This window comes from Aulonocara sp. 'chitande type north' Nkhata Bay, linkage group LG19 (genome assembly GCF_057382095.1).
Source record: "Aulonocara sp. 'chitande type north' Nkhata Bay isolate Kocher_YH1m ecotype deep benthic linkage group LG19, A_spYH_male_GT1.1, whole genome shotgun sequence".
Classification (NCBI taxonomy): domain Eukaryota; kingdom Metazoa; phylum Chordata; class Actinopteri; order Cichliformes; family Cichlidae; genus Aulonocara; species Aulonocara sp. 'chitande type north' Nkhata Bay.
Window position 1 is genome coordinate 1,370,812 of NC_141362.1, and position 23,973 is coordinate 1,394,784.

Here is a 23,973-nt window from a genome sequence, read left to right on the forward strand (position 1 = left end):
CAACTGCGGAGAGGATCACCAGGACCTCACTTGTCTTCATTTACTTATTTTGTACTTATTTATCTTTCAGTATTTTTTATCCTTATTTTTACCTTATTTATCTTAATATCTTGTCTTATTTTTATCCTTATTTATCTTGTTCCTTCAACCCTACCTAACTTGGCATTAGAAGAAGAAGAATTTCATTGCACAGAGAAATGCTATTTCTTCTGTACACATGACAATAAACATTTTGAATCTTTGAATGGTAACTTTATTGCCCCCAATGGGACATTGATTTGTAGTATGTCAACACATCAATAACACACACACACACACACACACACACACACACACACACACACACACACACACACACACACACACACACACAAAGAAACATCCCAAATGTTATCAGTAGCATCAACAAAGTGCAATGTGCAGTAGTGATGGCAACAACACTTATGGCTTAGTGTTATTGAGCATAACAATAGCAGCAGGTATAAAAGACACTCTATGTCTCTCGGTCTTCCCTGCGGCACTTTATACCAGCGACCTGAGGGAAACAGGTGAAAGTCTCTAAAGAGAGGATGGTCTGAACATGACATGACAGAGGTTGCCTTCCTCAGCACTGGGCTGATTAAAACAGATTCAATAAAACTTTTATAAAAAAGGTAATCATCTGAGGTGAAACGTTAAAATCTCCTTAAAAAGTACAATCGTTGTTTTACCTTTTTTTCCCTGTAGAGTCAAAATGTGACTCAAAGGACAGAGCCTTATCAAGAGCAACCTCCAAATACTTATGACTATCCACCAGTTCAATGGCTGCACCATTTACTACTGTTGGAGGGGGGCTTCCTGAAGTAAATTACCATGTCCTTAGTTTGTAAGGTTTTGATCTTTAAGGACTGATCACACCAAGAAGCAAACTCATCCACAGCAGGTCCATGGGAATACTCTTCACCATGAAGGACGCGTACAATGACTGTGTCATCTGCATATTTAATGAAATGCCTTTCAGCCTGTGTACTATGACAGTCATTAGTGTACAAAATATATAGCAGGGGAGAGAGAAAACAAAGCTGTGGTGAACCAGTGGAAGAATTCAGCTGATTGGAAAAACAGCCGTTTACTCTCACACACACTGAGATCTGTCAGTTAAAAAGTCTAAAATCCAACCAACAAGATTAAAATCACGTTTAAACTGGTTAAGAAGCTTATCAGCTAGGAGATGTAGCTGGATATTATTAAATGCTGAAGAAAAGTCAATAAATAGGTGCCAGTCATGGGCTTTGGCCCCATCCAGATGGTGATATAGGAAAATCAGTGGGATTGTATCAAGAAGAAAAGTGTACTTTACTGGCAGTCAAGCCTTCATGAGTCAAAGCTTTGAGTTTCTAAGCAATAGTTTACTGATTGGTACTGTGAAATTAAATAAAATCCATAATGATGCATTTGGTTGGTTTGACTCTATTAAAGAAGAAGAATCAGCTTTAATTGCTTTCCACCTGTCTCCTGTACAGAGATGTGGGTGGATGTTAACGTACAAATAACTTAATAAAATCTCCACTGAGTTTTAAGGACACCACAAAAATTGGACTCTGGAAAAGAGACACAATTCCACCAAGACCTAAGCGTAAATTTCTGTATATACTCAAGTTTATCAATTAAATATTATTATGTTTATCTAACCTATTACAAGTAGATTAAAAAAATATATTTTAACTAGTAACTCAAAAAGGTTTAAACATCAGAAGGAAAAAAATTGTGTGACAAGGTCTGACTCAGGTGTTGGGGAACCTGTAAACAATGATGAGTAGTGGGGTACTGGAATAAGAAGGGAGTTACATGAAGAGGATGTGAGACCTATGGAAGCGTTGATACCCAGCATCAGGACTGACAGTGAATTCAACAAGTAGCTTAGTGTTCCAAGATTTGGAAGAAGCAACTGCTGTTACAACTGCGGATCAATGAGGTACAACACAAATGCTACGACAAAGGGGAGCCAGGACGTCTGGTCAGTGGGGAGATTTCAACCCCAGCCAAGATTTGATACCATGGTTAACTACTGAAGGTGTGTTAAGTGTGAGAGCTGCTCACCTGAGAGATAGGAAAGTATAAGAAAGCTGGACCTGGACACTATGTGGCAGATTACCAAGACTCTATAACGTATCCTCTGAAGGTCTACTACAGGACGTGAATGCAGCATTACAGACTACACCTACTGTGACCATCACCAAAACCAATCAGCTGATCTACACCAAAGCAGCAGTGATCACAGAGATGCTTGGCTATAAGACAAACTGCCACAAGTACCCTCTATGGAGAAAAGGACTAGAGGAGAGTGTGGAGGGAAGTAAGCCAACTATTGATACTGCAGAAAGGTGTGATGAAGAAAGGGTTGCTTAAGAAGTACAGCAAGCTGTCCATGCCTTAGGCGTTGAAAACTGCCAAGGAAAGACTCTCAGCCTTGGCCAGTCACTTATAGAGGTATACCAGAGAGAAAGGAGGCAGGAGAATAAACCAGCTGTACTCCATTGAACTATCTAAGGTGTATTCTCAGTGGCAGGGCAACAATATGCGAACAGCCCCACCAAGGCTGGAGACAGAGCAATACTGGAAAAGCGTGAGGGAGAAGGACGCAACCCATAACATCAATGCTCAGTGGCTAGTGGATCTAAGAGCAGACCACAGCAACCTCCCTGAAAAGGATCCAGTAGCCTCTGGTAGAACAAATAAACCAGTAATGGCTAACTGAAGTTCTGATCCCAAAGGATCCCCAGAAGGTCCCATCAACTACTGGCCAATAACCTACCATGTGTTCCTGTGAGAATTACAAGATCTGGGCAATCAACACTTATGGCCTATCATGCACAAACCTGAAAAAGCTTATTACCATGCATGGAGGGTTTAGGGTTTGGTGAGACATGCCCAGAACACCTCCCAGGGACCAGATAGTCCACAACAACAGGAGAAATACCCCATACTCTTGACACTCTCTTTACCTGCTCCCTACTCTCACTACAGATCACAATTTTTCTGCAAACACCATAGACACTTGTCCATTACCATTGCAAGAAGCAGCTCAATGCTAATCCCTTATGTAATTCAACCCTGACTTTTAATCAACATCTAATGCTATGTGAAAGACAAACAAAAGCAGAAATTTCTACACCTACCTCCAAATGCTGGCCTCATGGTGAAGTCATGGTCATCTACTTTGAGCAGGTGTTCTGTCTTCATTTTGCGAGATTTCGTCACATCTGGAGGCTTCTTTGACAAGGAGCTACAGCAGGATGACAGTCACTGTCAGATAGCTGATTTAAACAGTTTTGATTATTAAGAATTAAAAAATAATGCACCAGGAAAGAATGGTACAAAATAATATGCACTGAATAAGAAATGTATGAACTGATTTATGCCGATATGATTGATGATTGAAAAGTTCAGTTCAACATAAGCAAATCAGTCACTCTGTTTGACACCAGAGTGATTGAGTTTATTGTTTGTACTGTTTGTACAATTACAGTATTTGTGTTTTTGTTGAGTAGAGGCCATGCTGGGGTATTGTAAATGGCCTGCATTTGTAAATGGCCTGCATTTGTATAGCGCTTTTCTAGTCCATAGGACCCCAAAGCGCTTTACACTACATTCAGTCATCCACCCATTCACACACACATTCACACACTGGCGATAGCAAGCTACATTGTAGCCACAGCTGCCCTGGGGTGCACTGACAGAGGCGAGGCTGCCGGACACAGGCGCCACCGGGCCCTCTGACCACCACCAGTAGGCAAACACGGGGTTAGTATCTTGCCCAAGGATATTTGGCATGCAGCCAGGATGCAGCCTGGGATCGAACCACCGACCTTCTGATTAGTGGCTGACCTGCTCTGCCACCTGAGCTACAGTGTATTGCTTTACACATTGGTTAAATTCAATTCAATTCAGTCTTATTCAAATTGTGCCAAATCACAACAACAGTTGCCTCAAGCCATGTGTTGTAATGACTCCTCTGTTAGAGCATTCATTTGTGGCTTAAAAAGGAGAAAACCTACCTGGCCCTGAGTGAAAAAGTAATTGCCCCTCTTGTTAAATCAGGATTGAACTGTAATTGTCCACATTTTTTGGAAAGCTAAGTCCTGATTACTTGCAGATCTGGCAGAAATCACTCAAATAGAACATGTCTGACAAAGTGAAGCAGGCTAAAAGATCTCAAAAAGTATCCTCGATCTAAAGAAACAGCTGAGTAATAAAGTTAGACTTCTATCAGTCTGGAAAGGGTCACAAAGCCATCTGTAAGGCTTTGAGAACTCCACAGTGAGAGCCATTATGCACAAATAAAGAAAACAAGGAATAGTGGTGAACCTTCCCAGTGCCATGATTCCACTGTGTGGCAGGCAGGATTAGGACCCAAATGCAGGACTTCGTACACATGAGGATGAACTAAAAAAAGGCAGCTTTATTTTGCTGAAAAACCATAGAATACTAAACTGGAAAACTTGAAACTAAGACTAGGGAATGGAAAACTAGGAGTTACAAAGGAACACGAAGCACAGGAAATCACACAGCTACGAGGGACGATGTGACAACAAGCTCATAGTCAGATGCGACCAAAATCAAGCTCTTTGGCATTCAATTCAATTTTTTCAATTTTATTTATACAGCGCCAAATCAACAGTTGCCTCAAGGTGTTTTATATTGTAAGGTAGACCCTGCAATAATACATAATAATAGACTGCATTTATATAGCGCTTTTCTAGGCACCCAAAGCACTTTACAAATCCACTATTCATTCACTCTCACATTCACACACTGGTGGAGGCAGCTACAGTTGTAGCCACAGCTGCCCTGGGGCAGACTGACAGAAGCGATGCTGCCATATCGTGCCATCAGCCCCTCTGGCCAACACCAGTAGGCGGTAGGGTAAAGTGTCTTGCCCAAGGACACAACGACCAGGACGGAGAGAGTAGGGGGATTGAACCGGCAACCTTCCAGTTACAGATGAGCTTCCCAATCCCCTGAGCCACGGTCGCCTCAGAGAAAAATACAGAGAAAAACCCAAATATCATGACCCCTTATGAGCAAGCACTTTGTTGACAGTGAGAAGGAAAATCTCCCTTTTGACAGGAAGTAACCTCCAGCAGAACCAGGCTCAGGGAGGGGCGGGCCATCTGCTTCGACCGGTTGGGGTGAGAGAAGGAAGAGGGATAAAAGACATGCTTTGGAAGAGAGCTAGAGATTAATAAGAAGTACATTTCAATGCAGAGGTCTATCTGGCAGGCAGGATGCAGGACTCAAACTCAAAAGGTGAACTTAAAGTGGCAACCTTATTTGCTAAAAAAACAAAACAAAAAAAACATCCTTCATAATATAACTTACAGAAAACAAACCAAAAACCTAGAGCATAAAACTAAGGATAAAACACTGAGAAATTAGAAGTGTAAAAAGACCAGAAACACGACAAAGGGCAAAGGAAAACTCAGGGCTTAAATACATAAGGGAGTAATGATGGAATGGGAAACAGGAGGGGAACACAGCTGGGACTAAAGGGGAAGCAAAACTAGATACAGTGACATGGGACAAGGGACCGTCAAAGTAAAACAGGAAACATGAGACAATCACAAAGACACAAACTAGACTCTGAGACACAGAAACACAACTGACATGGGAAACAGGGAACGTGGAGACGAGTGACTAGAAATGGGACACAGGGAAGACAAAGTAACAGAAACCTAAATTCTAGGAACTAAAAATAAAACACAAGCAGAAGACGATAATGAGAAAATCAAAACCGTGAATAACAATAATCAAGGAATATAAATTAATCCACAACCACAAAACACTGGGTTGCAGACCCAATTAACACATAAGTGAGAAAGGTGATTGAAGAAGAAAGTGCATCATGGGAATCCTCCAGCAGCCTACACCTATTGCAGCATAACTAAGGGAGGATTCAGGATCACCTGGTCCAGCCCTAACTATATGCTTTAGCAAAAAGGAAAGTTTGAAGCCTAATCTTAAAAGTAGAGATAGTGTCTGTCTCCTGAATCCAAACTTTAAGCTGGTTCCACAGAAGAGGGGCCTGAAAACTGAAGGCTCTGCCTCCCATTCTACTTTTAAATACTCTAGGAACAACAAGTAAATCTGCAGCGTGAGAGTGAAGTGCTCTAATAGGGTGATATGGTACTACAAGGTCATTAAGATAAGATGGGGCCTGATTATTTAAGAGCCTGTACGTGAGGAGCAGGATTTTGAATTCAATTCTGGATTTAACAGGAAGCCAATGAAGGGAAGCCAATATAGGAGAAATCTGCTCTCTCTTTCTAGTCCCTGTCAGGACTCTTTCTGCAGCATTTTGGATTAACTGAAGGCTTTTCAGGGAGTTTTTAGGACATCCTGATAATAATGAATTACAGTAGTCCAGCCTAGGGCTGCTCGATTATGGCAAAAATGATAATCACGATTATTTTTTACTGAAATTGAGATCTTGATTATTTGACGACATTTATTTAACCCTTACGACCTACTATAGAACCAAGTCCGCCAGAGCTTATATTATTTTTTTTACATGTTGTAGTGCCATTTGTGGGAGCATTTCAAGTTGCTATACAACTATTATAGCCCATATTTTAATAATATGTATGCGTTAAGTCCATAGTAACTACATTAATTGCAAAAAAGTGCAATAAACTACGAAAAAATTAAATCATTTTTGTTTTGTTTTTTACATATATTTCTACTTGGAGAAATTTAAGAGGTTTATCCCTCAAAACTTTAAATACAAAAAAGTTGCAAAAAATAGTTTACAACAACACGAAATTTATTTTGAGTGTCTTCATAGTTTTATTTTGGAGATACACCAATTTTTATATACTGCAGGAAAAACGAAAAAACAATCCTATGATGCAAATTTGCAAAGAAAACAGCATGTGCATCAAAATAAACTATTTCCAGCAGTGCAATTCGAGTTCTAAGCATCACAGAAACTATTCAGAAAAGTCAAACATGACTTATAAAACACCAGTATAGGCTTTTAAGGCCTACAAGTAAAAAACTACATTTTCCGCGAAAATGACGTCATTTCCGTTTTCGGGCAGGAAATGGCGGACATACGCGATAATTCACACTGACTTCTGTTTCACTGTTGGAAGTGTTACGAACAGCTAATCGGATCGGCAAAGCGTGTTTCTGGAATATTATGTTTTTGTTCCTGCAAGCGCTTTTTATGCAATTTTTGCAAAGCTTTATGTGGAAGGAAACCGTGACCGAGGACAAGCTGATGTCATAAGATGTAAGTACAACTCCTCTGGTTTCATATGCAAAAAAAAATTATTGCCCTAGCTTACAGGGCTCAGGGTTCTTCAGGGATTTAAAAATAGTTACACAAAACGGAGCGTGCAGCTCTGACCGGCTTTAAAGGGTTAACAATAACAATGTATTGAATAATGACTTTAAAAAATAATATAAAATAGTGTGCAACACCACTGAAGTTTTTTTTTAACCTCTCTTTTCAACCAACGGCAGTCACTCTCCTCTCCAAATAACTTCTGCTTAGCTTTCCGAGCTTCCCTCGGGTCCTCTTAATCAGCGGTCTCCACCCTTTTTTGCGCCACGGATCGGTTTATGCCCGACAATATTTTCACGGACCGGCCTTTAAGGTGTTGCGGATAAATGAGGGAGGGGCTAATAATCGGCTCAGTCATTTTTAATGATCGTTGAAAGCCCAGATCGTAATCGTGATTAAAATTCGATTAATTGAGCAGCCCTAGTCCAGCCTAGAAGTAATAAATGCATGAACTAGTTTTTCAGCGCCACTCTGAGACAGGATATTTCTAATTTTAGAGATACTGCCCAGATGGAAGAAAGCAGTCCTACATACTTGTTAAATATGTGCGTTGAAGAACATGTCCTGGTCAAAAATGACTCCAAGGTTCCTCACAGTGTTACTGGAGGCCAAGGTAATGCCATCCAGAGTAAGAATCTGGTTAGATACCATATTTCTATTTCAGGGTCGACTACAATAACCTCAGTTTGATCTGAATTTAGAAGCAAAAAATTACAGGTCATCCAGATCTTTATGTCTTTAAGACATTCCTGCAGTTTAACTAATTGGTGTGTTATTTGGTTTCAGAGATAGATAAAGTTGTGTGTCATCTGCATAGCAGTGAAACTCTATGCTATGCCTTCTGATGATAGGCATCAACTCAACTTGCCATGTTTGTAGGAGGAGGAATGCTGCCTATAATTTCAAGAACACCATCCCCAGCCTCAAACACGAAGGTGGAAAATTATACTTTGGGGGTGTTTTTCTGCCACGGGGACAGGAAAACTGCACCGCATAAAAGGGAGGATGGATGGGGCCATGTACCATTACATCTTGGGTGAGAACTTCCTTCTTCAGCCAGGGCATTGAAAATGGGTCGTGGGTGGTGTATTCCAGCATGACAATGATCCAAAACACATGGCGAAGGCAACAATGAATTGGCTCAAGAAGAAGCATATCAAGGTCTTGGAGTGGCCTAGTCAGTCTCCAGACCTTAATCCAATAGAAAATCTGTGGAGGGAGCTAAAGGTTCGAGTTGTATATTGGGTTACATCAAGGAAAAGTCAGCTCAGAATAACATCTCTGAGCGAAAGTTGGATTACATCGTGGAACAGCTCACTGCAGTCGTGAGTTCTCAGAATCGGCTCTCTGAGCACAAGAATGACAAGACCACGGACCGCAAATGACAAATGACAAGTTTGGTAGCTCGCGGTTCTCCAACGGGAGATTGAGAGACCAGTGTCGGAGTGTTAAAGAACAGCTTTGAAATTCTCATGAGCTGCTCGCATAAAAGAAAAATCAACAACATCAACATCAAATGCGGATACCCCCTCGGCGCCAGCTGTGGGCTCAAGGCTGGAGTCGAACAAAAACTCCCTGGTAACGACTGTGTTTAGACTGTTCTTCCCACTCTATGCAAGGCCACCTGGTTTGGCTGGAAGACTGTTTACTTAGCATGATAGGGCGGAGGACACTTTCTCAGCTGAACTATGGACACACACACACATACATTTACACTGATAAGCACTCACACATCCCCCCTTCCCTTCCAATGCCTTCGATGCTTGTTGCCTCCTGGGAACACGAGGCGGGTCTGGGCCTGCGCTGGAGAGTCGGCGCAGTGACAGGATGGCTGCTGTGTTGCCTGGGATTACTCCTTATCCCCTACCCAACCCTGTTGCTGGTCACGTGCTCTCTATAATGTTGTACTGTGGACATTTAAGTGCTTTCTGTGCAGAGGAGTTTTTTTGTTTCCTGTTCTCATGCTGTCCTCTATAGCCCAGCATGAGTAGAGGTCTCTTTTTTTCCTCTTGTACTTTCCCATTGTAGTGTATATTTCAGTGTTTTTTTTCTGTAATGCAACTGTTCTCTGACTTGTATTCCCATGTGATGTCTGTGTTGTGTGTGTAAGGTCAGGGGGCGGGTTCATTCCACTGCAGGGCAACCTGCCACTGCATGTGGCGAATAAAATTTGAACTTGAACTTGCCAAACAACAGCCACGAAACATGGACTTGGAGAGGATGTGCAAAAAGGAATGGGGCAAAATTTCCCCTGAGATGTGTGAAAAACTTCTGGGCAAATACAAGACACATCTGACCTCTGTGACTGCCAACAAAAGTTTTGCCAACAAGTACTAAAGCACGTTTTGCAAAGGGAGCAAATACTTATTTCTATCATGAAAATGCAAATTAATTTATGACTTTTTTGAAATGCATTTTTCTGGATTTTTTTGTTATTGTTCTGTCTCTCACTGTTCAAATAAACTTACCAGCTGGGGTTCAAATAATTTTTTCCCTGACTGTACTTAGGAACAACATGCAAATAAAACTACATTAGGCCCAAACAACCGCCCAGTTTTAAACAAAACACTAATAACACAACAGTAGCAGAGAGGATGAGGCTGTCATGGTTTAAGATGGAGCCTGAGTCTGTCTACACACACACAAACACACACACTGGAAAGAGGTGGAGCCATTATAAAAACAGTGAGCTCAGGTGGAGTGAAAGAACGGCTGACAGCAGCCATCCCACTTTCTACTGCAGTGAAACCTGCAGCAAGCAGAGGTGACTCTAAACGTGGGATGGGATACTAGAGCTTATTTATTTTAAGGCTTTTATAGGGTTAACTAAGGGTTGGTTTCGTGGGGGGCTTGACCGGGGACTTTGGTCATAACCTGGATCTGGGTCATAACCAAGGGCTCTGATGGCTCTTGGGTGCTGTTTTTCTTTCAGCTGCGTGCGGTAGGGCAAGTTTGATTCCTGTCTGGGGCGTCTGTATCCAGTAAGGATCCTAGGCTAGACCCCCATGCTAACCAAGCCTGTGGCAGCCATGAGCGAGAGAGATAAATATGAAGTCATACTGGCTCGGATGTCGACCAGATCAACAAGCTCAGGTGTTGAGGAACCAGGGCACCCTGATGAGAAGTGAGCTACTGGAATACGAAGGCATCGGTGGGCAAGACATGAAAATAGGGTGCTGTTGGAATACTACTACACAAGTAACCCCAGCAAAAGGGGTTACATGAATAGGATGAGGGGACTATAGAATCTTTGATGCCCAACATCCACATTGACGGCAAATCAACTAGAAGCTCAGTGTTCCAGCATTCAGAGGAAGGGACTGCTCTCACAGCTAGAGATTGATGAGGTACAATACACATGCAACGGCAAGTGGGAGCCAGGATGACAGGGGGGAGATATCATCATGGAGCAATACTGGAAGAGCATATAGGAAAAGAACACAACCCACAACAGCAATGCTCAGTGGGTAGTGGATCTAAGAGGACACCACAGCAACCTCCCTGAACAAGGTCCAGTAACCATCACAGAGGCAGATATCAAGAAAGGGTCTCCAGTATGAAGAGTTGGACAGCACCAGGCCCCGATATGGTTCACGCCTACTGACAGAAGAAGCAGACTGCCACGAGCATCTGGCAGCATACAGTGGGGCAAAAAAGTATTTAGTCAGCCACCGATTGTACAAGTTCCCCGACTTAAAATGATGTCAGAGGTCAGTAATTTGCACCAGAGGTACACTTCAACTGTGAGAGACAGAATGTGAAAAAAAAATCCATGAATCCACATGGTAGGATTTGTAAAGAATTTATTCGTAAATTAGGGTGGAAAATAAGTATTTGGTCACCTCAAACAGGGAAAATCTCTGGCTCTCACAGACCTGTAACGTCTTCTGTAAGAAGCTTTTCTGTCCCCCACTCGTTACCTGTATGAATGGCACCTGTTTGAACTCATCATCTGTATAAAAGACACCTGTCCACAGCCTCAAACAGTCAGACTCCAAACTCCGCCATGGCCAAGACCAAAGAGCTTTCGAAGGACACCAGGAAAAGTATTGTAGACCTGCACCAGACTGGGAAGAGTGAATCTACAATAGGCAAGCAGCTTGGTGTGAAAAAATCAACTGTGGGAGCAATCATCAGAAAATGGAAGACATACAAGACCACTGATAATCTCCCTCGATCTGGGGCTCCACGCAAGATCTCATCCCGTGGGGTCAAAATGATCATGAGAACGGTGAGCAAAGATCCCAGAACCACACGGGGGGACCTGGTGAATGACCTGCAGAGAGCTGGGACCAAAGTAACAAAGGTCACCATCAGTAACACACTACAACGGCAGGGAATCAAATCCCGCAGTGCCAGACGTGTTCCGCTGCTGAAGCCAGTGCATGTCCAGGCCCGTCTGAAGTTTGCCAGAGAGCACATGGATGATACAGCAGAGGATTGGGAGAATGTCATGTGGTCAGATGAAACCAAAGTAGAACTTTTTGGTATAAACTCAACTCGTCGTGTTTGGAGGAAGAAGAATACTGAGTTGCATCCCAAGAACACCATACCTACTGTGAAGCATGGGGGTGGAAACATCATGCTATGGGGCTGTTTTTCTGCCAAGGGGACAGGACGACTGATCCGTGTTAAGGACAGAATGAATGGGGCCATGTATCGTGAGATTTTGAGCCAAAACCTCCTTCCATCAGTGAGAACTTTGAAGATGAAACGAGGCTGTGTCTTCCAACATGACAATGATCCAAAACACACCGCCCGGGCAACAAAGGAGTGGCTCCGTAAGAAGCATTTGAAAGTCCTGGAGTGGCCTAGCCAGTCTCCAGACCTCAACCCCATAGAAAATCTGTGGCGGGAGTTGAAAGTCCGTGTTGCTCGGCGACAGCCCCAAAACATCACTGCTCTCGAGAAGATCTGCATGGAGGAATGGGCCAAAATACCAGCTACTGTGTGTGCAAACCTGGTAAAGACCTATAGTAAACGTTTGACCTCTGTTATTGCCAACAAAGGTTATGTTACAAAGTATTGAGTTGTATTTTTGTTATTGACCAAATACTTATTTTCCACCCTGATTTACCAATAAATTCTTTACAAATCCTACCATGTGGATTCATGGATTTTTTTTTCACATTCTGTCTCTCACAGTTGAAGTGTACCTCTGGTGCAAATTACTGACCTCTGTCATCATTTTAGGTGGGGGAACTTGCACAATCGGTGGCTAACTAAATACTTTTTTGCCCCACTGTAAATGAACCAGCTGCTAGTCAATGAGACACACTCGGAATAGCTAACCAAAGGCCAGACAGTGTTGATCCCTAAGGACCCCCATAAGGGACCAGTCCCATCCAACTACCATCCAATAACCTGCCTCAGCACCACATGGAAGCTCCTGTCAGGCATCATAGCAGCTAAGATGAATAGGCATATGGCTCAAAACATGAGTGGGGCACAGAAAGGAATTGGCATCGGAATGTCATTTGGACTGGAGAAGTGTTGTTGGATGATAACAAAGAGAGGGAACATAGTCAGATCTGAGGGGATTGAACCGCCAGATGGCAACATTGCAGACACAGAGGACAGCTACAAGTAGCTTCTGACCCAAGTCCAGCACCCCAAAGCTGTATGCTAAGCGAAAGAAAGGAGGCTAGGGACTGGTGAGTGTCAGTACCACAGTCCAGGATGAGACAAACATCCAAGAATATATCAGCAAGATGGCTCCAACTGACTGTGCGCTCAATGAATGCTTCAGGCAGCAGAAACCCAATAAAGAAGAGGAAGACAAGGGATCTGCATGAGGTGGCAACATATTACAGGATCAGTGTCTCCACTGGTCTACGCAAAGCGGAGCTGAATGGTAAATGGCCTGTATTTATATAGCGCTTTACTAGTCCCTAAGGACCCCAAAGCGCTTTACATATCCAGTCATCCACCCATTCACACACACATTCACACACTGGTGATGGCAAGCTACATTGTAGCCACAGCCACCCTGGGGCGCACTGACAGAGGCGAGGCTGCCGGACACTGGCGCCACCGGGCCCTCTGACCACCACCAGTAGGCAACGGGTGAAGTGTCTTGCCCAAGGACACAACGACCAAGACTGTCCAAGCCGGGGCTCGAACCGGCAACCTTCCGATTACAAGGCAAACGCCCAACTCTTGAGCCACGATCGCCCGTGAAGGCCGCTCTGGTGTCTGGGTTGTTGGAGAAGAGGGTGGTTGTAATGCAAGAACCACCGAGCACACCCGGTCCGGATGGACCAAGTGCAGCGCCTCATGTTCCAAGCCAGGTCGTAGAAACGTCAGTGTGTACACCTGTGGGCCAGGGGCTGCCCGAGGGTGGGCCAATGACGCTGCCCCGTTTTGATCCGCTCTCCACCCAGTCATCAGAGGGTTTTAAGAAGGATGCTAGGCTCAAAGTCCGCCTGGCTCGTCTCCAGCTGGAAAAGGAGGAGCGTGAGAGAGAGTTCCAGCTGAGAAGGGAGTTAGAGCTTAGGCGTTTGGATGTGGAACTGGCTAGGGCTAGGGAGGTTGAGCTGAAGAAGGTGGAGGCGGAGACTAAGGTCAAGCTGCGACAGCTGAAACTCCAGCAGGCCTCCTCCCCTCCTGTGGCGGCTTCGCTGTCACAGACAGAGGTACAGTTTGATGTAGGAAGGAATAGTCGTCTGGTCCCTGTATTTCGTGACACTGAGGTGGAGATTTATTTTGAATCATTTGAGCGGATAGCAACAGCCTTGCGTTGGCCGCGGGATGCGTGGGCCATCCTGCTGTAGTGCAAGCTGGTGGGCAAGGCACAGGAAGTATGTTCCTCGTTGTCCGCTGAGTGCAGTTTGGATTACGACAAACTGAAAGGTGCTATCCTGCTAGCCTACGAACTAGTCCCCGAGGCTTATAGGCAGCGATTTCGGGGGTTGAAAAAGGTGCAGGGTCAATCCTTCCTGGATTTCGTGAGGGAAAAGAGTGTCCTCTTTGACCGATGGTGTATGGCCTGTAAAGCTGCAGACCTAGTTTCGGTACGGGAGCTAATTCTCATTGAGGAATTTAAAAATTGCATCTCCGAGCGGATGGCAGTATATCTGAATGAACAGAAAGTCTCCACTTTGCAGCAGGTCTCCACACTGGCTGACGAGTTCGCACTCGTCCATAAAGCCAGTATCATTAAGCAAGAGCGACACGACACACTAGCGAAGGCTAGCAGTGCTAGTGGTGAGCAAGGCACAAGGGGGGAGGTGCCTGTGCCTTGTCCCAGGTCAGACCGAAAATGTTTTTACTCTTTTAAATCTGGCCATTTAGTAGCAAATTGTAAGACCTACAAACAGAAACAGTCAGTCTCGAGGGCTAGGAGTGTGCCTGCTAACAAAGCTAATGCTGGCATGGTTTCAAGATCCAGAATAAAGCTCTGTTTCTTTTGCCACAAACCTGGCCACCTGATTGCTCACTGTTCAAAAGCCAACTCAAAGCAAAATCGATCTGCTTTCAAAAGAGTGAACTGTGGTTCACAAACAGACAAGGTTGCCAGTCATAGGCAACAATTGGGAGCATAATTGCTCAGTGGTGTCATTTGGTGAATGTCAGAGGTCGACTAATTCTGAGCTGCCACCTGTTGATCATCGTCCAGATGACCTACAGTGTGACAGATTGTGTGCGACACAACCATTCCAACCTGCACCTCTGGCTAACCAGCATGCCTTTCGCCATGACCCAGCGAAGAAGCGTCAGAGAAGTGTTGCTGTAAGGCCTTCTAGCTGCCTGACGGGTTCTCCATATGTGATGGCTCAAAAAACTTCTGGCTGTCACTTGGGACACTATGTTGAGGGACTTGAGCCAACCCCATTCAGTGTTTTCAACCCATCAAAAAGGTCTTGGCAGATTTGGCAGGGTATGCCTAACCATTATTATGGTGCATGGTAGGTGAGAGATTTAAGATTTGTGTAGGACATTCTGTGACAAACCACTGGTTTGTATTTATGGGAGGGGGTCTTACAGCCCTAGCCAGGCCTCCTGAAACTGCCCTTGTGTGGGTGTGGTGTTTTTTCTCCGCCTCCTCCTCTCTCTGCCCCTGCCTTCTCTTTTAGGACACACCTGCTGCTCATCTGCCCTCGTTTACCACCAATTACCCTCAGAGGTGATACAAGCTGGAGAAGAGCAGTGTGGATGTGGGAGAGGCTTCTGGTGGATTTCCTCTGTGCTGGTCAGTGTGTGAGTCTGGTCTAGGTGTGGAAAAGGCCTGCTGTGTGTGTGACCAGCCCCACCGTGCGTGGCTCTTTGTGAGTAGCTCTTAACTGAGCAGTGGTTTCACTTAGGTGACGGCGGCCTCCATTATTTTGTTTGGCCTGCCTGGTTATTGCCAAGAGCAGCGTTGCTGTCTTTTTCTGTTGAAGCCTTATAGTTGTTTTCTTTGTTGAAGTGGTCACCATCTCATTGGGTTGGCTTGTCTGATTTATCATTAAAGCAGCGTTGCTGTCTCTTTTTGTTGTTATTGTTTATATGAATATTGAGGTAATTGATTATAATAAAGATATTTTGTGTTAAATACCTCTGCCTGGCGTTCTTTTCATTTCAACCCAGATCCAACTGTTACTGTCCCCCACCCTCTTCGCCTAGCTTTCATGTGGGGACGTAACACATCATGAAAGGATAGACCCCTGCATGGTATGTACCACTGGCAGATAGAGGAAGTGGCTGATATCCAGAAGTCCTACCAGTGGCTGGACAAAGCTGGACTGAAAGACAGCAAAGAGGCACTAATCATGGCCATTGATAGATCGGATGGCTGTGGCTCAGGAGCTAGACCAGGTCATCTGCTAGTTGGAATATTGGTGGTTTGATTCCTGCTCCAGTCTACATGCCAACGTGTCTTCGGGCAAGCTACCAAAACCCCCAAGTTGCTCTCAGATAGAATATAAATGGTAAATGGACTGGTTCTTATATAGCGCTTTTCTACTCTCACTGAGCGCACTCAACTCGTGCATTCACCCAATCATACCCATTGCTCACACAAGCACTTTATCTAAGGTTTTTAGTGCTTCTATCCAACATTCACTTGCATTCACACTCCAATGGATGCATCGGAGAGCAACATGGGGTTACATGCCAAGGATATTTGGTATGTAGACTGGAGGAGCCTGGGATCGAACCACCAATCGTCCGGTGAGTAGGTGACCTGCTCTACCACCTGAGCTACAGCCACCCCACAATGTCTGTGAATGCTATACAGAAAGCACTCAGGCATAGAAAAAGATGCTTGTATTAATGGATGTAATATATATAAAGCACATATAATGGAATAACGAATGGTCAAGCAAGGCAAAAAGCAGGACATAAGAACCAGTCCAATTTCAATATTGTCATGTATTTTATTCAACTAGGATCTCTGCATTGGCTTTTAGCATCTGTATAAAACTCTGATGTTTTGGTTATATTTTTGCTGAAATATAGAAAATGTTAAAGCATTGTAAATTATTTCCTGCAACCATATATCAATATCACACCATGTGCACTATATTACTTCTGCTCTTACACCACTTCTCATTAACACAGAAGTCTGTTTGCTGTTTTATGCAATTCAACAAGTTACAGATGCTTTTCTTCTTTAGAGGTCTCTGACGACCTCTCAGTGCATCCTTGAACAGGTCTCTAATTCTGAAATTTCTATTAAGAGCATTATTCAGCGAACACACGTTTGGTAGCGCACTTTGACAGTCAGCGCAGTCCATAGATTGCTGTTAAGCCATATATAAGAATAAATAGTCATAAATAATCAAAATAACCAGTACAATGATTAATAATCATAAGCAGGAGATATAATCACACTGACATTCAGCTCTGACCACACCTTATTGATGCAGTGCACAAAGTTCAGGGATTTTAAAAAACACTATTTACATCTAAAATAAATCAACGACAAAACCTTTAATTTCAACTCAAACGCCTCTACACCATTTTGATCAACACCATTCTTTGCTAAACAATTTCAACTGATTTTAGGTAGAGCAGCTGTGGTTAATGTCGCCTTAGATTAAATATTTCTAACATCACACGCCATCCATTAATCTTTAGCATCTACATTAACCATCATATCTAATGTAAGATAACTAACACATTTGTTTGTGACATAAACAGTTTTGTTAAACGTATAATTTACTAAGATGAGTCACCCACATTTCCACGTGTTAATCGTGCTTTGATTGTCTCTGTATTTTTCACTTACGTGCCATGCTTTGGGGTCTCCCCAGTACCGGCCCACCTTCGCACCCGGTGACCGTGCTTATAACATTCCCCGGTAATGGCAAAATATAGAAATAAAATCAGAGATTTGGTCAAATAACGCATCTTGACTGCGTGAATCTACCGGCGAGTCCCTTAAAAGTCCTTTTCAGACGGTTCATTACAGCAGGAATCAGTCGGTTGCTCATGGTTGTCAGCAGAGGATGGACGTTGTCTCGCTCATGGCATCACACTCTGCCTCACGAGGCAGCTGGAGAGGAACGTGTCTGTGTGTGATCCTGCACTCTGCCTGCACTTATTTCCCGCGAGCGAGAGAGCGCGAGAGGAACATCTGCAGCCTGCATGCACCGAGAGGAAACACACACATACAAGTAAGACTGCCACTGTGAGGACTGACAGATAATGAATTCCCTGTATCTATGCTAACTCCAACCTTAAACATTACTTTCTGCCGTTCTTAAAAGGTCCACCACAAACGTCAAGATGGTTCTCACAAAGACAGTTCGCCCGCGCGCGCACACAGACACACACAGACACACACACACACAGAGCGAGAGAGAGATTATGCTGCTTGGTATGACACAAGAGAGCCAGATTATAACCCCCTCTAAATAAAAAATAAATAAAAACCTCATCACAGGAATCACGTTTCACCCAGCTCAGAGGCATGTTGGAACATTTTAAATGCAACCATTCAATGCAGCGCTGGCTGAAGCATTTCTGGGGATCTGGGCAGAAATATCCACCAAGTCACATGATATCTTATGTTGGTGTGATTTGCAGCTGTACTTAGCAGGAGACCATTTATACCCATATGGAAAAGATATATATAAATCTTATAAAGTTTGTATCTGCCTTGTGTGAAACTTGTATGAAAAGCATATAAGAGTGAAAACAGATATAAGATCCCTTGAAAAATTATATGAAACTTGTATGTTTTGGATACTTCCTAAAACAATATATGAAAGTAATGAGAAAGTGGCCACTTTCATGAGTAAATCATGTAAGCTTTTACTATTTCTTTTCCATATGGGTATGCTGCACATGGAGCTCCATCAAAATTCTACTCCTGTGACAAAGCCAACATATATTTGTATGAATAATAGTAAACAGTATGTCTTTAGGACCAATCATACATACAAAAAATAGACTAACAAATCAGTACTGATAAGTCCACTTATTTTAGGCTCTCACGTGGGATTGGCTCTCTCTGCCTTAGAGCATCACTTCCTGTTCCTGTTACAACACACAGTGGTGTTTTTTAAGGAAAAACTCACAGATAACATCTTATTTCATTGTGTGATCGTCACATGCTTTATCCAAAGTGCATTCTCTCCTGAATCACCCACTAGTTGTTTCACAGTATTTATCACTGTGTCTTTAGAGATTTGTCAGCTTAGTTTAGTTTGTAGCCGACTCGCTAGCAGCATGGCTTCTTCACCTGTCCCTCCTGCACTGTCCTGCTTCTTAGTGTGTCATATGTTTAGCTACTCATTGGCCTCCTTTAATAATAATGATATTTGTCATAAATGCAGCCTGTTTACAACTCTGTAGTCCAGGAATGCTGAACTGGAGACCTGGCTCCACGCCACTGTAGCTAACAAGGCCCCTATAGATGGTACGGCTGCATGTAGCATAGCCACCATTAGTTCTCACCCAGCAGGTTGTCCCAAGCGGCTGGTAAACAGGATTGTTGGGTGACAGTCAGGAGGAAGCATAGTCCTAAACAGAAGCCCCTGGTACGCCACCAACATGGCTTGAATCATTTTTACCCACTAAGCGGAACAAACTCTGGATTATTGGCGATTCTAATTTGAGACGTGATTCAGATACTAGCAGATACTAGCAACCACAGTCAATTGTCTTCCAGGGACCAGAGCAGGCGACACTGAGGGAACCCGGTAACTGCTTGTTAAAAATAAATGTAACTTCTGTAAAATTATAATCCGCCTCATCAGTAATGACACCTGGTTAAATCAATTATTAATTATTAAAATTATTAATTTTAGAGGTCACTAAAATTAATAATAAACCGGTGTGTAATTTATTATTATTATTGGGGTCCCCGCCCTTGGCCCACATACCTGCTCTGATTGCCACCACCTGCTGCTGATTAGTCCTGTCTCCTCACCCACTATTTGAGTCTGTGGCTCAGAGCGTCTCATTATTGGATCACTGAACACTGTGAGTTTGTGCAGCCCTGGCACGTTGTGTATTTCTGGCTCATATTAATACTTGTTTCTGTATATACACTCCCCGGACTTGTCTGTGAACCTTTCCGTGGATCCCTGAGTGCAGCAGTGTGAACTGGCTTGAGAGGAGCGAAAGTGTGAGTGGCAGAAGAGGAGCGTGTGTGAGCAGAGGAAGTGTGGAAATATGACTGCTGAAGGAGATGTATGTGGATTCATACAAGAAACACTGGTTCTCTCTCCCAGTTTAAATCCCAACTCAAAACCGATCTGTTCAAATCCGCATATTCATTGTGAACCTATTGTTTGTTTATTTCATCTTGTGCTTTTTTGTTTTTATTCTTTGTCATTCTATTATGGATTTTATTCTATTCTTAAGTGTTTTAATACAATGTGCGTGAGACAGTGGCTATACACAACACTGGGTGAAACAACTACACACTTGAACACTAAGGGGCAGGGCTATATACAGGGAAGCGACAATACAAAACCCGAAATACTACGACGTACCTGTCATGATCCAGAGTCTGTGACTCCGTGTTTATGTTTCAGTTTATTATTATTCTGTGGTTTTGGTTACCTTGGGTGTTTGTACTCTTCTGTTTCATGGTTCATGCTCTTATGTTCTGTGTCCCCCGGTCTGTGTTAAGGTTGTGTGTTATGTCATTACGTGTATGTGTTTCCTGTTTTACTTTGAAGATCCGTGTCTGATCTCAGTGTGTTCGGTTTACTTTTCCCCTGTCTCGTCAGGTCGGATTACTCCCAGCTGTGCCCTCCTTTTGTGTCTCATTCCCTCATTATCCTTCTGTGTATTCAAACCTCGTGTCTGCCTCTGTTAGTTGCTGGTTCGTCTGTGTTGTTCCCCTCGGTCTCCCTGCGTCTCTTTCCTCCGTCCCTGCATCTTCGTTCTGGTTTGTTTTATTAGTTTTGCCCAGTTTAGGTTTTCCAGTTTCATGTTCACCCGCCACTTCTGTTTGTATCTACTCTGTTCAATAAATACTCACCTGCACCAGAGCTGCTGCATTTTGGGTCCTTTCTACAAACTTCACACGTCTGCCACACCGGATGTGACAGTACCCTCCAGTTGTAAGCAAGAATGTGTGAGCAGAACACAGACAGTATTAACACTAGGGCTAATAGCAAAAAATACATATTTTTGTATATATCACCTGAATCACCTGTTGAGAGGAAAAAAAAGAGAGAAAACAAGCAAACAAAAACAGCAATATAATAAACAACACCATCACGATGTATAGCAATAAATATTAAACATTATTGTGCAGCACGTAATATTGCATGTGTGGGTGATTGTGGTGGAGCGGGAAGAGGGAGGCAGCTGGAGATGGGGAGGGAAGGAAGGAAGGGAGAGGCAAGTGGCCCCTCCCTGGGGCCAGCTCCCCCGCTGACTCCAGTAGGCACCCCCCATACTCTGCAACCCACCAGGGCAAGGGGGCCTAGGCCCATCCGGACCGGGGCCCAGTTCAGCAGCGCCGCCCGGCCCCACAGAGCCCAGGACAGCCCACGCGACCCCACCACAGAGAAAACTACACCCACCCCGTCATCCACTCATCTTCCAGACTACACAAGACAATAGAGACCCAGGCTGAGTTCTTTCTCCACTAGGAGGAGGTAAGTTCAGAGAAGGTCCGTGTGAGTAGTGGCAGTTTGGCCTGAGAGGCCTTACTTGGTGAGTAAGGAGGTAGGCAGGCGGAGTGACTGAGTGTATTCAAACCATAGCGAAGGTGGGGAAGGATGCAGTGAAGTCCAGCGACCGGGTGAAGAGTAACTGCAAACGATGAAATGAATATTCCGGAAGTGCAACTGGACACAGGAGAAAAACAAGTTCAGTAGCAACATGAGCATACAACTAGACAAGAAAATGGGCCGACACTAAAACTGGTTAGCAGACGTTCTGACGAAGAGTTGTTGTCACAGCTGGACTTAAATGCTGCAGCGCTAATTAGCTCCAGGTGCGCTCCTAAAGAGATGATTCTGACTCTGGCCCGAGGACGAGAAGTAAGACTGGAAAAACACTGGCCATGACAGTTATGTGTCCTTGTGTGTCTTGAAAGGTGCTTTTAAATAAAATGTACTATTATTATAAATTTTAAATAGAATGTATTATTCTGGGCAGCCCAATTTTCGTAGCTAGGTGCTATAGTTAAAGAGTTTCTTTTAAACTGGTCTTCCGCTGGGTGTGGAGGAGCGTTTACGCTCAGCCATTGTTTTGAGTGCACACGCCAAGGGGCTTCCACGCATTTATACAGCTGTATTTCGCATATGACTATGAAAGGCGGAAGAGGAAGTAGTTCCATCCAATTTAGACTGTCCGAATGATATACAGGGTGGGCCATTTATATGGCTACACCGTAATAAAATGGGAATGGTTGGTGATATTAAAGTCCTGTTTGTGGCACATTAGTATATGTGAGGGGGCAAACTCCTCAAGATGGGCGGTGACCATGGTGGCCATTTAGGAGTCGGCCATCTTGGATACAACTTTTGTTTTTTCAATAGGAAGAGGGTCATGTGACACATCAAACACATCAAAGAGCTCACAGCGTAGCACTCACCGCATGTCACTGGAGAGTGGCATTAGTCGAACATCCCTTCGGCAGGTATTAGCTACTCACAAAAGGCACCCTTACAAACTCCAGCTACTGCAGCATCTCAACGAGGATGACCCAGATCGGCGCACAGAATTTGCAGAATGGGCAAAACAAAACTTGGAACAGGACCCTCAGTTCACGCAGCAGATTTTGTTCAGTGATGAGGCAAACTTTTATGTGAACGGTGACGTTAACAAACAAAACCACCACTATTGGTCTGACACTAACCCACATTGGATGGATCCCTCCAAGACTGTTGGAACAACAAAAGTGATGGTTTGGTGTGGTATATGGGGTACAATGATAGTGGGTCCATTCTTCATCAATGGAAACCTCAAGGCCACTGGATATTTGAAATTGCTACATGATGTGTTTCCCTCTTTATGCACTGAAGCTGGCACGTTCCCTGAGTTTTTCCAGCAAGATGGTGCACCACCACATTATGGGTGCCAGGTCCGAGCATTCCTAGATGAACAGTTTCCTGGAAAGTGGATTGGTCGTCGTGGGCCAGTTGAATGGGCCCCAAGGTCTCCCGATCTGACCCCCTTAGACTTTTATCTTTGGGGTCATCTGAAGGCAATTGTCTATGGTGTGAAGATACGAGATGTGCAGCACCTGAAACTACGGATACTGGATGCCTGTGCTGGCATAAATCCTGTGGTGTTGCTATCAGTGTGTGAAGAGTGGGAGAAAATTGAAACTTGTAAATAACTCATGAAAGACTCATGCATTTTTGTTCCTGTAAGAACGAGTTTGCACATTTCCTTGTAAATCTTCCTTTAGAGTGTTCTTGACTTTAATTGAAAAGAAAAAACCCTTAAAAATATTTAACAAAGGAACAATTCTGTGATAATCCACTTAGTTGTATAGCCCAGCATTTCAGACCTTTTGGCGTTGCTTGTTCTTTCAGAATAATGATGGATGCCTACTTTAATTTTTAATTGGCTTAAAAATCTCTCTGTATATGTTTAATCCAATGTCTGTAATGAAAATGAAAGATTGGGATGCAGTCAGTAGGCACAGCCCAACAAGCTGGCCATTAGCCTCCATAATTTTGCCAAAGGGAAAAAAAAAGATTTATTGTGCTACAAAGTGTTACAAAATACTTTTTAAAATAAATATGGATATGTAAATGGATTTAAAAAAATCAAAATATTGAAGTCTGACATTTAAAACGGCGGTGGAAGGAACGGCTACAAAGTTTGCTTTTCTTCATGTCTGAGTTTGTTGATCAGGTGCTTTTTTCCAGCAAAGGTTTTAATGGTGATCACAGGAACAGTGCTACAGTTTTAGACACTAGAAACACGTTTTCTTTCAGTCAACCTGAGCTCTCCGTCTCAGTAACGCCTCTTTGCTCTTCGCGGTGTGTAAACAGACTCAAGCTCCATGTTAAACTATGCCAGTGCCATCATCACTGCTGCTGTTATCAGTGTTTCTGTTCAACCTTGGGCTTAAAGTTGTCAGAATTTTTATTCACATGCTGCTCCTAAAACCATTTCTATTGCAGGTCTGCTTTTAGTCGCAAATGTGGGTGAAATGCTTGTGTTTACTACAACGGCACGAACCAGAGCTGTGTATTAAATAAAGCATTAAACAAAGAATTTGTGTCGCGAATTCTTTT

At 43.5% G+C, this 23,973-nt stretch overlaps 1 protein-coding gene across 1 annotated transcript in view; it reads right to left on the reverse strand.

Annotated features, from left to right (window-relative positions):
- gabrr2a (gamma-aminobutyric acid type A receptor subunit rho2a) overlaps positions 1 to 18,187 on the reverse strand; it is an 82,261-nt gene extending 64,074 nt beyond the window's left edge. Inside the window, exons 1-2 of the mRNA XM_086273709.1 lie at positions 17,538 to 18,187; positions 3,159 to 3,265 (exon numbers count right to left, since the gene is read on the reverse strand). Coding sequence (XP_086129835.1) covers positions 3,159 to 3,265; positions 17,538 to 17,659 — 229 coding nt within the window. The 5' untranslated portion in view covers positions 17,660 to 18,187. The remainder of the gene's footprint in view (positions 1 to 3,158; positions 3,266 to 17,537) is intronic.
- Between the last annotated feature and the right edge of the window lie 5,786 nt (positions 18,188 to 23,973).